This window comes from Phodopus roborovskii, unplaced genomic scaffold, assembly GCF_943737965.1.
Source record: "Phodopus roborovskii unplaced genomic scaffold, PHOROB, whole genome shotgun sequence".
Classification (NCBI taxonomy): domain Eukaryota; kingdom Metazoa; phylum Chordata; class Mammalia; order Rodentia; family Cricetidae; genus Phodopus; species Phodopus roborovskii.
In genome coordinates this window covers 30,137,501-30,151,141 of record NW_026126525.1, presented here as the reverse complement: position 1 = coordinate 30,151,141, position 13,641 = coordinate 30,137,501, and the positions used below count along the sequence as shown (strand labels likewise).

Sequence of the window (13,641 nt, the reverse complement as noted above, 5' to 3'; positions counted from 1 at the left end):
GGACATGGAACAAATTCTGTTTTCTAGTTGGTCATGTATATGTTCCATGTTTTGTATTCTACCTGTCATATCTATATTGCCATCTTTAATATTCTGAACCCTTTTTTCTAAGTGTTATATGATTTGTGTTCTTTTTTATCTCCATTATTATTTTCAATATTTTGAATCCTTGTTACTAAATGTCCTATGGTTCTTTGCTCTAATCTCAAAACCCAGACAGCTCAAAAACCAGCATAGGATGGTGAACCAGGCCCCCTGAGCATGGGTGTCAGTTAGGAGGCCTAAGCAGTCTATGGGGCCTCTGGTAATGGAACAACATTTATCCCCAGTGTATGAATGGACATTGAGATGGTAATTCTTGACTGATATATTTTACATTGTTATTAAATGTGGACAACCACCTATAATATGTGAAATTATACCAATGTAAGAGTCTATACATTTGCAATTATTAATGCAGGTTATGCAGCTATTTTCAGTTTCTCTAGCCTTTAGTTACCTGATACCACTTTATGGTTTTTGTAACACTTAAGGGTCACCTGGGCGAATATTCCTGTGGTGTTTCTATCAAGTTTAGCTTAGCACTCAAATTGACTTATTTCAAAAGAAACCTTATGTCACTGTAAAAGTGCAAAAAAGTCTCTTTGAAACATAGATGGCTTTAAAAATGAATTCAATAAAAAAATGTCTTTAAGTTCTAGCTAAATCCTGCTGCTTGCAATGCATCTGATTTGTCTTTTTTCCAATTAAAACTAGAGATGAATAGATGCCACAAAGACATTAAGAAATTGTACAAGCTTCACACTTCCTATGAGCTGTAAATCAGAAGTATTGAATGGTATTTTAAAAGAGAATAACTTTTTTACTATGTTATTTCCTATATTTTTTTTTCATTACTTAATATTATCTTGCCTTCCATCTGTTAGACATGCCTACCATTTAGGGAATTTCAGTAACTTGGCATATCACTAATATTCATGAGCCTTAGGATTTTTGTTTCAACTATAGATATTAGAATAAAGTCCAGGGGACTTTCTTCCCTGACATACTGTGTTCTCCATTCTCTCTGCATGCGCAAAATAGATACTATACCATTTACTAAAACTCCATTAATATCCAGATTTCCACTTACAGAAGTGATGCCTCACTTATCACAATATTCTATCATGATAAATAAGGTAATTCTGAATTTCTATGGATGTAACCAATTCAAAAAGTTATTAAGTATATAGAAAAAATCAGCAAATTCAGATTAATACTGTCTGTCATAGATTATTGTATGTAACAGTATGTGAAGTGATCACATATTTATTTATAATTCATTTATAATCAGCTGCTCTGACCTCTGTTAAAATGTTACACGAATGTCTTGATTGATAGTGTGCTTTCACAAAAGAAAGGATAGATTAGCTTACTTCCAACCAGCTTTATGCAATCACATCAGAATAAATACAGCATTAGATGGACTTTTGAAGTAATTAGTCTTGTAATTGATGAATTCACAGTGATTTGCTGGTAACTTGAAATTCAGGCCTTGCTGATGGTCTCCATGCTGTAAAACAGGTGGATGACACTGACCTATGATTCTTACAGCATCTTTTAGACATCTGCTTTTTGAAGACTCTTTCACATGTATAGTCACATACCACAAATTAGTATAAGGTAGGCAAATACCGCCTGAGTCTTTTTTAATTCACTCTGACTTACAGATTTTCTTAAGGTCTGTTGTGTGAGAGAGTTACAAATACAGAAATATAATTACAGTCTTATAAAATATTAACATAAACCAAACTCACATAGTACATTGAATTTTCCCATTGACTATAATAACAGTGAACTGAATATGCACCAAAATGTTCACATTTCAGACCTTGAAGTAGAATACCAATCAAACAAGATTGATCAGTAATTGAAGTGGAATGGTTCAGCCTGGGTTTTGGTCAGGCACATCAATGCTTATCAATACAGTGTTATCATATTGCCTCTTACCCATTCCTTTCCTGAGCCTACTTATCCCCTTGTTCCATACTAGTGCCTACTGGTGTCTATCTCAATTCTCCCTTGGAATTATAATTCCTGCTCTGGGAACCTTGAATATGTTCATAATTATCACCTCTATTTATGCCTGCTATTTTTACTCAAAATTGTTCTGTATTTTACCTTGGCCTCAATTCACTGAATACAATTTTTTAATTAATATTTATTTAAATTAAAAACAATTTTATTTTACACACTAACCGCAGTTCCCTCTCCTTCAGATCCTCCCATTCTCCCCACCAACTTCCAATCCCACCCCTCATCCACTCCTCAGGGAGGGTGAGACATCCCAAGGTGGATCATCAAAGTCTGTCACATCATTTGAGGCAGGACCTCAGCCCTCCTCCATGTATCCCTCCATAAGGAATGGGCTCCCAAAGCCAATTCATGCACTAGGGATAAATACTGGTTCCACTGCTAGAGGCTCTATAGACTGCCCAGGTCCCCTAAGTGATACCCTGGTTGGGTCCCATATAGATCCCCCAGCTGTTAGACTGGTGTCTGTGAGCTCCCACTTGCTCAGGTCAGCTGTTTCTGTGGATTTCCTCAACATCGTCTTGACCCTTTTGCTCATCATTCCTCTGTCTCTACAACTGGATTCCAGGAATTTGTCTCAGTGCTTAGCTGTGGGTGTCGGCTTTTGCTTCCATCAGCTACTTGATGAAGGCTCTATGATGGCAATTAAAGTAGTCATCTAGTTATAGTGGAAGGACATTTAAGGTAGCCTCTGTACTATTGCTTAGATTCTTAGGTGGGGCTCCTTGTGGATCCCTGGAGATTTGCCTAGTGCCAGATTTCTCATTAAGCCCATAATGGCTCCCTCTATTAAGGTATCTCTTTCCTTGCTCTCCTTCTCTGTTCTTCCCCCAGCTAGACCTTCCTAATCTCTCATGTTCTCTTCTCCCCCCCTTCTCCCTTCCTCTTTCTACTACCTTACTCCTCTCTGCCCTGTGCTCCCAATTTACTCAGAAGATCTTGTTCCTTTCCCTTTCTTGAAAGAGGGACATGTATTTCTTTCTTAAAGACCTTCCTGTTCCCTAGTTTCTCTGGTGTTGTGTATTGTAGCCTGGTTATCTTTTACTCTATGTATAATATCCATATTTGAGTACATTCCATGTTTTTCTTTCTGTGTCTGGGTTACCTCACTCAGGATGGTTTCTTCTAGTTCCATTCATTTGACTATGAATTTCCAGATCCTGTACAAAACCTGGATATCCCTCAAACAAAGAATGAATAAAGAATATCTGGTAAATTTATACAATGGAGTACTACTCATCAGAAAAAATCTTGAAATTCATAGACAAAATATTATTTTTAAAATCAGAAATTTAAAAGAGTCATGAAAAGGTCTTCACAAGCAGCTATAGGATCTTAGGAAATTCGTTTATCTCATAAATCTTGACCTAGGGTCTACATTATATAGGAGTAAATATATCTTTAAAGCAAAAACTAAAGAAAGAAGTACATCTTGATTGCCTGACACTAAAACTGATCACTTTTTTAATGACAAAGATTCCTCAGAGTAAGTCATCAATATGGATGCAGAGTAGCTGTGGTTTCTTTCACAGAGAGTAAATTAAATTGAACATCTCAAGGACAAACATCAATAACAGCTTAGATAAACAGAATGTGGTGAGATGAAATGTCATTCCATTTTTATTTCAACCTTCTGTGAAAATGCTTCTGCCAATATGTGGTTTGGGCTTTGAAAAGCAAATATAGAAGTTATTTATTGTCTTCTAAGCCATCAAATGGTAATAATTATAACTTATCACTATGAATTGGTTAGGACTAATTATTGTCTATCCTAACAAGTTCCCTCAAACTAGGCTTACATATACCTGGGGTTTAATTAAATGATTTGATGCAAGGTACAGAAATATCTTCAACATTCAATATCTACATCCCTCTCCCACATGAAACATCAGTTTATCCAGAAGTCTGAAAGCTCTGAAAAATCAGCTCTAGACTCTGTATCTACAACATCTACAAGGTGCTGAGAAAGCAGGGTTTTTACAGTGGTAGGTAAGATTCTGTATCTAACCAGCTGATTCTGAGTTTCTCATGCCTTGGGCTCATCTCTGCTTCAGGTCTTATGATACTAGAATGAAGCAGGAAGACCCCATCATCTTTCCAGGCTGAGTGGGGATAAGATCCTTTAAATAAGTCTAGGGATCTTCCCAACAAACACCTTTGCTTTGGCCTTTGCACTTAGAACTTTTGCCAGAAAAGCTCATATCTAGGTTTCTCATAGTGGTTCATGTCTTTAATCCCAGGACTTGGAAGATGGAGTTGTGTGAGAACCTAGGTGATTCCAGCCTGTTACATAGAGTTCCAGGCAAGCCTTACCTCATTAAAAAAAAAGGAAAAAGAATAAATTTAAAAGCAAATAAGTAAACTAAATATTCTGAAAAAACCAAAAGCATCTTTCTATCCAACTCTTGTGAGCCATTGGGTTGCAGGTGCCATAGGAGCAGCTGTAGTTTCCATTTATTTTTTCCCCTAAGGCTTTCTTTAGCAAACCACTTGGTTTTGCCCAAGTCTAGCTCAAACTCACAACTTCCTCATGTCTAAAACAGAGTGAGGCAGTCTGTTCTTTATAAACTCCCTGGTTAAACCTAGCTCTAAAATTTTGGCCCTGCTTAATTTACACACAAAGATATATCTGCAGTGACAGTGTGGCAATTCTATGTGTATCACTGGAGCAGTGAACATTTAATGAAAAGATCTTGAATATATATGTTAACATTTTTAGATTCTATGACTTTTGCCTCTATTTTTAATCAACACATTTTTGTTTTTTTTTTTCCAAACAAGTGAAAATAAGACTTCTAAGTCAACTAAAATCACTTTGTATTGGCACAGCATTTAATTTTTAAAATCAATTCACAGATTGCCTATGACAATAAAAGTACTGTCTATTGGCATTTGACACAGAGACTGAAAAAGTGTATTGAATTGGTGTAAACATGAAGTTTAATACTCTAGGCATTTTGCAAAAGAAAACAATCATTTCTCAGAAGATGTAATTTTCAGGCAAAGAAAAGTGCATATCAAGTTATGCTAGTGATTACTACTCCATGACAAACTGATCTAAAACTTGGAGGTCTTAAAACAATAAGCTACACAACATTTATCTCTGGTGATTTTCTGTCCATAATCTGGCAGTTCTTTTCTTGGTATCATTAGGAAAATTGTGACTTCTTCAGCTAATCAGGACTCAGAACTTAAACAACAAAGATGCGAGTAGCCACAAAATTATGCTAAGCCAAGCTGAACCCTTTAACAGAAACTCATAAGGCTATGACTACTGTGTGTTCAGACATACTCCTCTATCAGAGTCTAAACCTCTTAGTGATCTGGCTGAAATGCACAAGGCTATCTTATGTGTTTCTAAAATATGGCTGCCTTTTTTTTTTAAGCATATGATTCTCTTAATTTATTGCCAAAGCTTTTCTTTTCTTTTTCTTTTTTTTTTTTTTTTTTTTTTTTTTTGCCTTGCTCTGATGCTTGGATTCATATCTCATAAAATACTTGCTGCATTTGCAAAGTCACTTCAAACTCAACTTTCATTAATTCTCTAAGGGTATATACTTAATTAAGAAGGATAGCATCAGGTACTCAAATGAGACTCTGATTCCCTTTCCTGTCTCATCACACAAATAAGCCCACCAGGTCCTATCTTATCCCTCATCTCCAGAAACTTTTCTCATTGGAAATAAAAAGGAACATTTCCACATAAGCAAATAACACAGGGGAAATATACTGAGCTTGCAGGACCACCGCCCTGTGGGGCATGCCAAGGTTTGTTTGAAGTTTAGATTAGGCTCAGGCAAACATATGACTCAATAAAGTTTATTAAAATTAATATTTATACTCTAGCATCAAACCCTAGATTATCCCCTTTGAAACACATGAATAATAATCTTACATCATCCTCTAACCCTGTGAAATTTTTTAATTGGAACAGAGTACCACAGTGGAAGGAACTAAGATATGAGTTCGAATCCCAGCACAGCCATTAAATAGCATCATGTTTTCGATGACTTTTTTCTTCAACAGAAAAATGACAATAATATAACCCAACTGTAGAATAATAGGAGGAACAAAAGGGGAAATGTATAGAAGGAAACTTGCATGCTTTCTGCTATGATGTATAAGATTTATGACACAAAGACAAAGACACCTAGGGTTTGTAGCTTATGAGCCTGCTTAAGGCCTATGAACTTTCATGTCATCACTGCTGTTTTGGATATCAGGTTGTGTTCTATTCTGCTGAGCTAGCATATAGGACTTGAAATGGCCCTGGGAGACTGCCCTTACAAAGCAGCATTTGACTCTATTGTGAATACAAAAGGAGTGGCAGGGTGTCTTCATAAATTATTTGTGTATGTAAATAGCACAACCAATGAGGTACAGACTAATAATATCCATGTAAGCCAAATGGTTACACTTATCAAATTTTATCAATGTAGATTGGTTACATGTGAGTGTAGTAAAATTCTATCAGAAAAAAATAAAACAAAACAAACAAACAAAACAGGCCTGATGCCTGATGTGCATACCAAACCAATGAAGAATGCAACACCCTCACCTAGACCATGGCACAGTGGGGGGGGGACCCAGCATGATGTGGTAATAACCCTACCACCTGCCATCACAGCACAAGGTGTGTGCATTTATCAGGAGACTCTTGCTGGTACCAAGGTTTCAGCTCAGCAAGTTCCCCATGGATTGATGCCACCTTGTCAAATTGCCATCTGTCTTTCCATCTGTTTGTATGGCCACATGCCCATCCAGGCCTAATCCAGAATCTCACCTATGGTCCATTGCCTCTATGGTTGCTCTTGATACTCTATCTCAGTTCGACATACCCCCAGCAGCTCTCCAAACCTGTTCATTAAAATAAAATCACTTACAGTGACTCTCTTTACAATCTTGCCTGTCTCTGGTAAGACCTTTGAATTCTAAGGCCTTTTTTAACTCTTTAGTAGCCATCCTGCAAGCTACATATTATTGTGAGAAGTACAATGTGTGACCTGAGAATGGCTATACTAATTAAAATTTTAATAAAAAACTATTATTACCAGTAGCCAGCTACCAAAGGAAATTGACACTATTTGGCAAATTACAGTCAATTAAAGTGAGATAGCTTATGAATTTATCTTTATTCAAGAACATCTGACACTTTGGTTTAGGATGCTCACAATAATCATACTATTCTAAGTGGTTATTTTTCATGTTAAGATACTTTACTGGGAAATTTTAAGTGGCCTGTTACTTAGTTTCTACTTATTATATTTTTGGAGTGATATAGAAAAAGAACATGAACAACTATATGATATCCTTTCTAAAAAGTGCTTTAAAAGTAAAAGAAAAAAGAAGAAATTCTTTATGAAAGCATAAAACATTAGTTCAATGCTTTCTGGACCCTAGGGAGGTTCACAGTTCTGGGTCCTCAAGGTAGAACAAAGGAGAAGAAGCAAATAATTCAGTTCTCATGAAAGGAACAGACAACACACAAATGAAGCAATGCTCATAGGGGGCTGAGGCAGGGACATCTGGGTGAAAGCAGAGAACATGAGTGAGGACATGGAGACGCCCTCTCTAAGAAAGTGAAATAGATACTTGATGAATCAGAAGGAGCTTGCAATATAGTAAGGGACACGATTCTGAGGAAAAGGAGGCAACCAACATGAAAGCACAGAAATAAGTAGCCAAACTTGAAGAATGGAGAGAAAAATGATACAAATAAGTGTGGAAAAGTAGAAGGAAGAAAACAACACAGGTCTGTGCTCAGCATCCCAAAGAAAGATTTGTTTCTTTATGATTGTGACACTAAGAACCCCAGCAAAATTTCTTCTTGCACTCCATAATACACAAATGGTGTAGAACTTATCATGTGTCCCCTACTATTCCCCATTCAAGACCATGTCACTGATATGCATTCATCCCCATGATTGATTTCTCAAGGACTCCCTAACTATAGTTTCTCCAAACTCCTGCCATCATTGCAGGACCCATTTTTGCTTGAAAGAATAAGATATATTTTCAGAGAGAGGAGAATATATTATTGGCCTCTTGAAATTTTACCTGGTTCTAAATTGATTTCCTTGCTTTATGTGCAAAATGATTGCTCCATCTGCTTCCCCCCCCCCTTGCATCCTGCTGCTAGCTCCAAATTCTTTTTGATGTATGGGTGCAATCTCCATTGTCATTTCTAGATTACAGGTATTATTATTTGATTACTCTGATCTTCCTTTTGGAAGAACAAAAGAATTTTGATGTACATTGCTGCTAATGCTTGACCTGTAGTGGACTTAATAAATTTAACTTCTTTCCCCCTTTGAGGTTTTCTGATATGAAACCAGTTTTGAACTTCTGAGGTGCAGAGCTGTGTGAGCCACATTCTTAATATGGCACTATTGAGTGACACTCTGCATTCTTCCTTTGTTTCCCATTACTCTTCTGCAGTAATACACAGATGCATCAGGAAAGGCTTGACTTATCAAAGGAGCTGTTATCCGATACAGCTCTGTTGGGGAATATTAGGGTGTGTGACTTTTGTTTATGCTATATTTGTTTAACTTTGTGAAGCTGTGTTACTGAGCTTGCCTAAAACACCTGGTGGTCCCAATAAAGAGCTGGATGACTAATAGCAAGGCAGGAGCAAGGATAGGCAGAGCTGGCATGCAGAGAAAATAAATAGAAGCTCAACTGAGGAAGAGAGGAAGAGGAGCAAAGAGAACAAGAGGAGAACATCAGGGGCCAGGCACCCAGCCACCCACTGAGTAAGAAGGAAAGTAAGATATACAGAAGAAAGAAAGATAAAAGCCTAGAGGGCGATGTTAGTCAGGTTAATTTAAGATAAGAAAATCCAGCTAGAAACAAGCCAACCTAAGGCTTCCATGTGTGATTTATTTTGGAGATGGCTGGCAGGTCCCTCAAAAAGATCAAAACAGCCAAAAGAGCTAAGACATAATATAGCACAGCTCCATCTCAATGTGCCTGTTTGAAGTGGACTATATTCTACTTTGAGACTTTTTCCTCACTTAGGAATCAGTGCAGGAATCACGAATCTGTGTACTTCATAGAGTTTTGGCAGTACATTTATGAAAGCTGCTATCTACCTACTGACCCCACCCTCTCCATAACATATACATCTGTGTAGTGTGTGTGTGTGTGTGGAAAATCTTGTCTAGCTTTGAAAATACTTCAAAGGATTTAAAAAGTTGTTCTAAAGCAAATTGTATTTGACAAGTGAAGAAAAAGGAAAAACATGGTATTTTATGGTTCAAATATTATGCATAATCAAAAACTCAATAAATTAGACATGATTATTTTTGTTTGGTAGATTGTTTTTATGCTATGGTTACTTTTACACTATTAAAATATAACAACGTAACAGAAATAATTGGAAACCCAACATTAAAAATGGCTCCTTTAGTATCTAAGTACAAAAAATAAATTCTAGGTTTTTTTCTCCAGCTATAAATGAAAATACCTAAGTTATTGTCACATTATTTTGAAGCAACAGATTTAGGGTAGAAGCACACTTGCTGCATCATTACCTTGGAAAATTATTTTTGGCTAGTGTTATCAGTTCTATTACATTTATTACTGTTCTTCCTTCAATAGATTCTTCTCATCATGGAACTCGTAATGCCATCAGACATTTTTTTTAACTGAATATGAGACAATTACTGTTATGATTGGGAAGTTATTAATGCCATACATGACCTGCTCAAGGAGTGGGAAATTGAAAGTAAGTTGTTTACTTTTATATCTTGTTAGATATAAAATGTTAGTGACACCCTATTAATTTTATGAAATATAAAATGTCTAATATAATCAATTGTAACTAATTCTTCCTACAATAGAGGTAGACCCTGAATCTAATTCATGTTAATAAATTTCTCAAAAATTGCTGTTGAAAGCCAGTTTATGTTTCCTTTTACACATCTAATATGTTCAGACCAGGAATTGTGTTTATCTGGAATGAGTGACCAAAAGAGAAAGAGAGAAGATTGAGTAGATTTCAGTCAAATGAGACATCCATGGGCAGGACCAATGCTGGACAAATCACTAATGTTCTAGAAACAGTGTATCAGAGTATTTTGTCCTCATCTTTTTTTCTCAATAAATAGGAACACCTATTTATTGCACCCCACCTTATGTTGGTTCTCTGCATAGCTCCTAAGGCAGTATGGAAGTAGAATCCAGTCTTGCCTTACTAATTGTTCAACATTAGAGAACCTACCAGACTAAAGGTACTGATTTATAAAAGCAAGTAGATGGACAGGATTGTGCGCACAGCAGAAAGCAAGGTGTACATCCGTAGCCTTCCCTGTGCCCTAAATACAGACTTAGGAGAGACTTTTCTACGCAGCACTTTCCTACTCTTTTCTCAAGAGCCACCAATCTCAAATATATCTTCTTTTTTTGGGGGGGCTTTTTTTTGGTCCTTTTTAAAAATTATTTTTTCCTATTTTACATATCGATCTCAGTTCCATCTCCCCTCCCATCCTCCTGTGCTCCCCGCCCCTGACTACCGCTCCCATCCCATTCCCCACCCACTTCAATTATGTATTCTATGAAATGGCCAAGTGTTAAGGTCTGCAAGAAGTTCTATAAAAGACCACCAGTCATGTACACAATAAGAAAGAGCTGTTTATTAATAGTCAAAGAAGTTGGGGTAGCACAGGGCTACTCCGAGAAACTCAAAGGCTCTCCTTTTAAACAGGGTTATGGGAATTCCAGGGAGGAGAGGTTAGTCTTGGGGCTGATTGGTGACAAGAGAATAGTCTGTGGACTGATTGGTGGGCTGATCTAGTGATAAGGAACTTTCCAGTGGCAGGGTAGGGAAAGCTGTCTTTAGCTATCAGGAAACTGTGGTCATCTGCTGGGCCAGCAGAAGGCCAAGGAGTGCCTGTTGATTGGTTGCTTCTGAGTTGTGGTAAACTTCTCAGCCCCAGCTACCTCTGGTAAACTGAAACTAAGGCCTGGTTCCTGTCAGAGGCGTTCGGAAACCTGTCATGGCTCTGGTCTGGCTCCCTGGACCTCTCTCAAGTATGTCCTGCTGTATGTGACTTACCAATGTTAACCATATCTTATTGTTATTCACTTGTATAATGCCATAGGTAACTCTGTCTCTAAGAACACTTGGGAGTATTTGCAGATATTTGTGTACCACATCTAAGGAAAGGCAACTTGCAACTAAAACCCAGTGCTCACAGGCTAGGGATACAGCTAAACATTCACTACAGTTACCCTCCCAGTCATGAACTCTCCTTCTCAAGAAATCACTAGTGAGCAGACTGAGAAGCACCTGGTATAACTCCTTTATACAAATAACTATTTATTTGTCATTGTTTTTTATTATCTACTTAAGAATTAAATTATTTCAAGATTCAAATTTTAACTTAAGTTTTTCTTGTTTGCAAAGACCCAGGTATTATATTGGCTTTAACTTATGTGCATAGATTTTTTTAAAGGTGTGGTATACATTATAATTAATAAATACATTTAAATCCATAAGGGATCTGAAAAACAAATCTTCTGTAAAATAGCCTATTTTAAAACTGTTGAGGATTATTAGGATCTACGCTGGGTTCTGAAATGAAAAAATGTTATGGAGGAAGACAACAGGGCCCACTGATTTGCTTCTGTGGCTGTCTCTAATTCTGAAAAGCAAGAACTGTTCTGGTATCCACAATACCCTGGCCCAATACCCACACCATCTGCTCCTCAAATGAAGACTTTTTTTTTTTTTTTTTTTTTTTTTTTTGCTCTCATCTTGTCTTACATTTACAATTGTGTAGACTTTTAACTGCCCTCCTCCATCCAACTCTGAAAGACCTGCCGCATATAGTGCAAATATTTCCCAGAATTTAGTACAGGACAAAGACTGAGTTCTCACAGATGCTTAAAGTTCTTGTACTGCTACAACTGGTCCTGACTCCCCTGCCCTCTGTATCCCATCCTTGAAGACCATAAGCTGCCTACCTTTCACTTTGGTGTCTTTAGATGTATTACTCTGTCTTCCTGAGATATATTTCTTTTCTATTTAGCCTCGTTAAATAGCACTCATTTTACCTATCCCTATTCAAATTTATTTCCCTTGACTATATCTTGTCCTCTGATCACAGACTACATTAATGTCTCCCTCATAACATCATGAACTTCCTTGCTTTTGTCCTTTGTTCCAACAGTAACTTTGCATTAATTTGAGTGATTCACCCTACCAGTTATAAGTGGCCTGGTACTTTGGGGGGGGGGGATTTTATGAACACTTTTGAATAGATAAAGTGGAATGAAGTAATTAATCTGAAGTCACACTGTACAGAACAGTTTACAGAATTACTTTTTGACATTAATTTACAGAGTGGCTGAGGTCATTGCACTATTCACACAGCTTCTTACAATATTTGGTTTTATATGGATGTCTTTCAAGTTTAATTGATAGTTTCATACAGAAGATTCAAGGAAATACTTTATTTAAAAGAAATGTTTGTGGGCTGGAGAAAAGGCTCAGTGGTTACGAGCACTTATTGCTCCTCCATAGGTCCTGGGCTTGGCAGCCAATACCCATACCAAGCAGCTCACAACCACCTGTAGCTCTAGTACCAGAGAATTCTATACATGTGGCCCTCATAGGCACATGTATGCACATTGGGCATACATACACATATACACATATAAATAAATAATAGGTAAATAAACCTCAAAAACAGAATAAAAAGATATGTTGGGCTTATATTGAAGAGATGCATTTTCCTTATCCCAACTGTTAAGGAAATATGTTTAACTATATATTTTAGATACACATTTATAACCAGTTCTGAAGGAGATTATATAAATCTTCCCATTTCTTCTTGTTGCTGTTGTAGTTTTTGGAGATAAGTTCTCTCTACAGAGCTCTCTACACTGGTTGTCCTGGAACTCACTATGTAAACCAAGTTGACCTTAAATTCACAGAGATCCTCCTGCCTCTAACTCCAGAGAGTTGGGATTAAGATGTGTACTACCACAGTCAGCTAATTTTTTTCCATTTCTTAAGCAAACTTCCTTTTAATATGAATCATCTCACAGTATTTCCACCATAAATTAGCTAAAACAATTTTTTTTATTTCCCACTGGTCTAAGACTTTTTTCCCAAGTCATGTGTAAATCTACTAAGCAACACTGCAGAATGCACTGAAATAAACACCACTAATCCCTTGCTCTCCAAAAAAATCGACAAGCTCATTCTTTAGTTGTATTCTTTCATTCTCCACTACACAGATTGCTAGAATTTACAGAACTATAGGGAGTGATTGGTTATAGTGCCATCTTTATTTTCTCATAGTAAAAGAAAGAAGAAACCCTTTGAACACATATCACAATCCAAAGTCACTACTCACTGGAAACAGTAGTGTAAGCTGAGACTCCAAAATAATTTTCTAGTATAGCAAATAAACAGAAAATTTGAAAGCAAAGTAACTCTAACCTTTTAATAACTGCTTTTGAAACACGAGTTGATAAGCCACATGCCAAATTACAAACATACATGATGGCAAAACACTCAGGATTAAAAAATTCTGAAGCACCGTTAGTGTTCCAGAA

General features: G+C 36.8%; 1 protein-coding gene across 3 annotated transcripts in view; it reads left to right on the top strand.

Moving 5' to 3' along the window:
• Nucleotides 1-13,641, top strand: part of Gabrb1 (gamma-aminobutyric acid type A receptor subunit beta1) — a 455,282-nt gene that overhangs the window by 85,767 nt on the left and 355,874 nt on the right. The window contains exon 1 of one of the 3 annotated variants that reach the window (XM_051198077.1): nt 9,674-9,802. The exons of the other annotated variants lie outside the window; for them this stretch is intronic. Coding sequence (XP_051054034.1) covers nt 9,746-9,802 — 57 coding nt within the window. The 5' untranslated portion in view covers nt 9,674-9,745. Of the gene's footprint in view, nt 1-9,673; nt 9,803-13,641 lie in introns of those variants that run through there. 3 annotated transcript variants of the gene reach the window in all.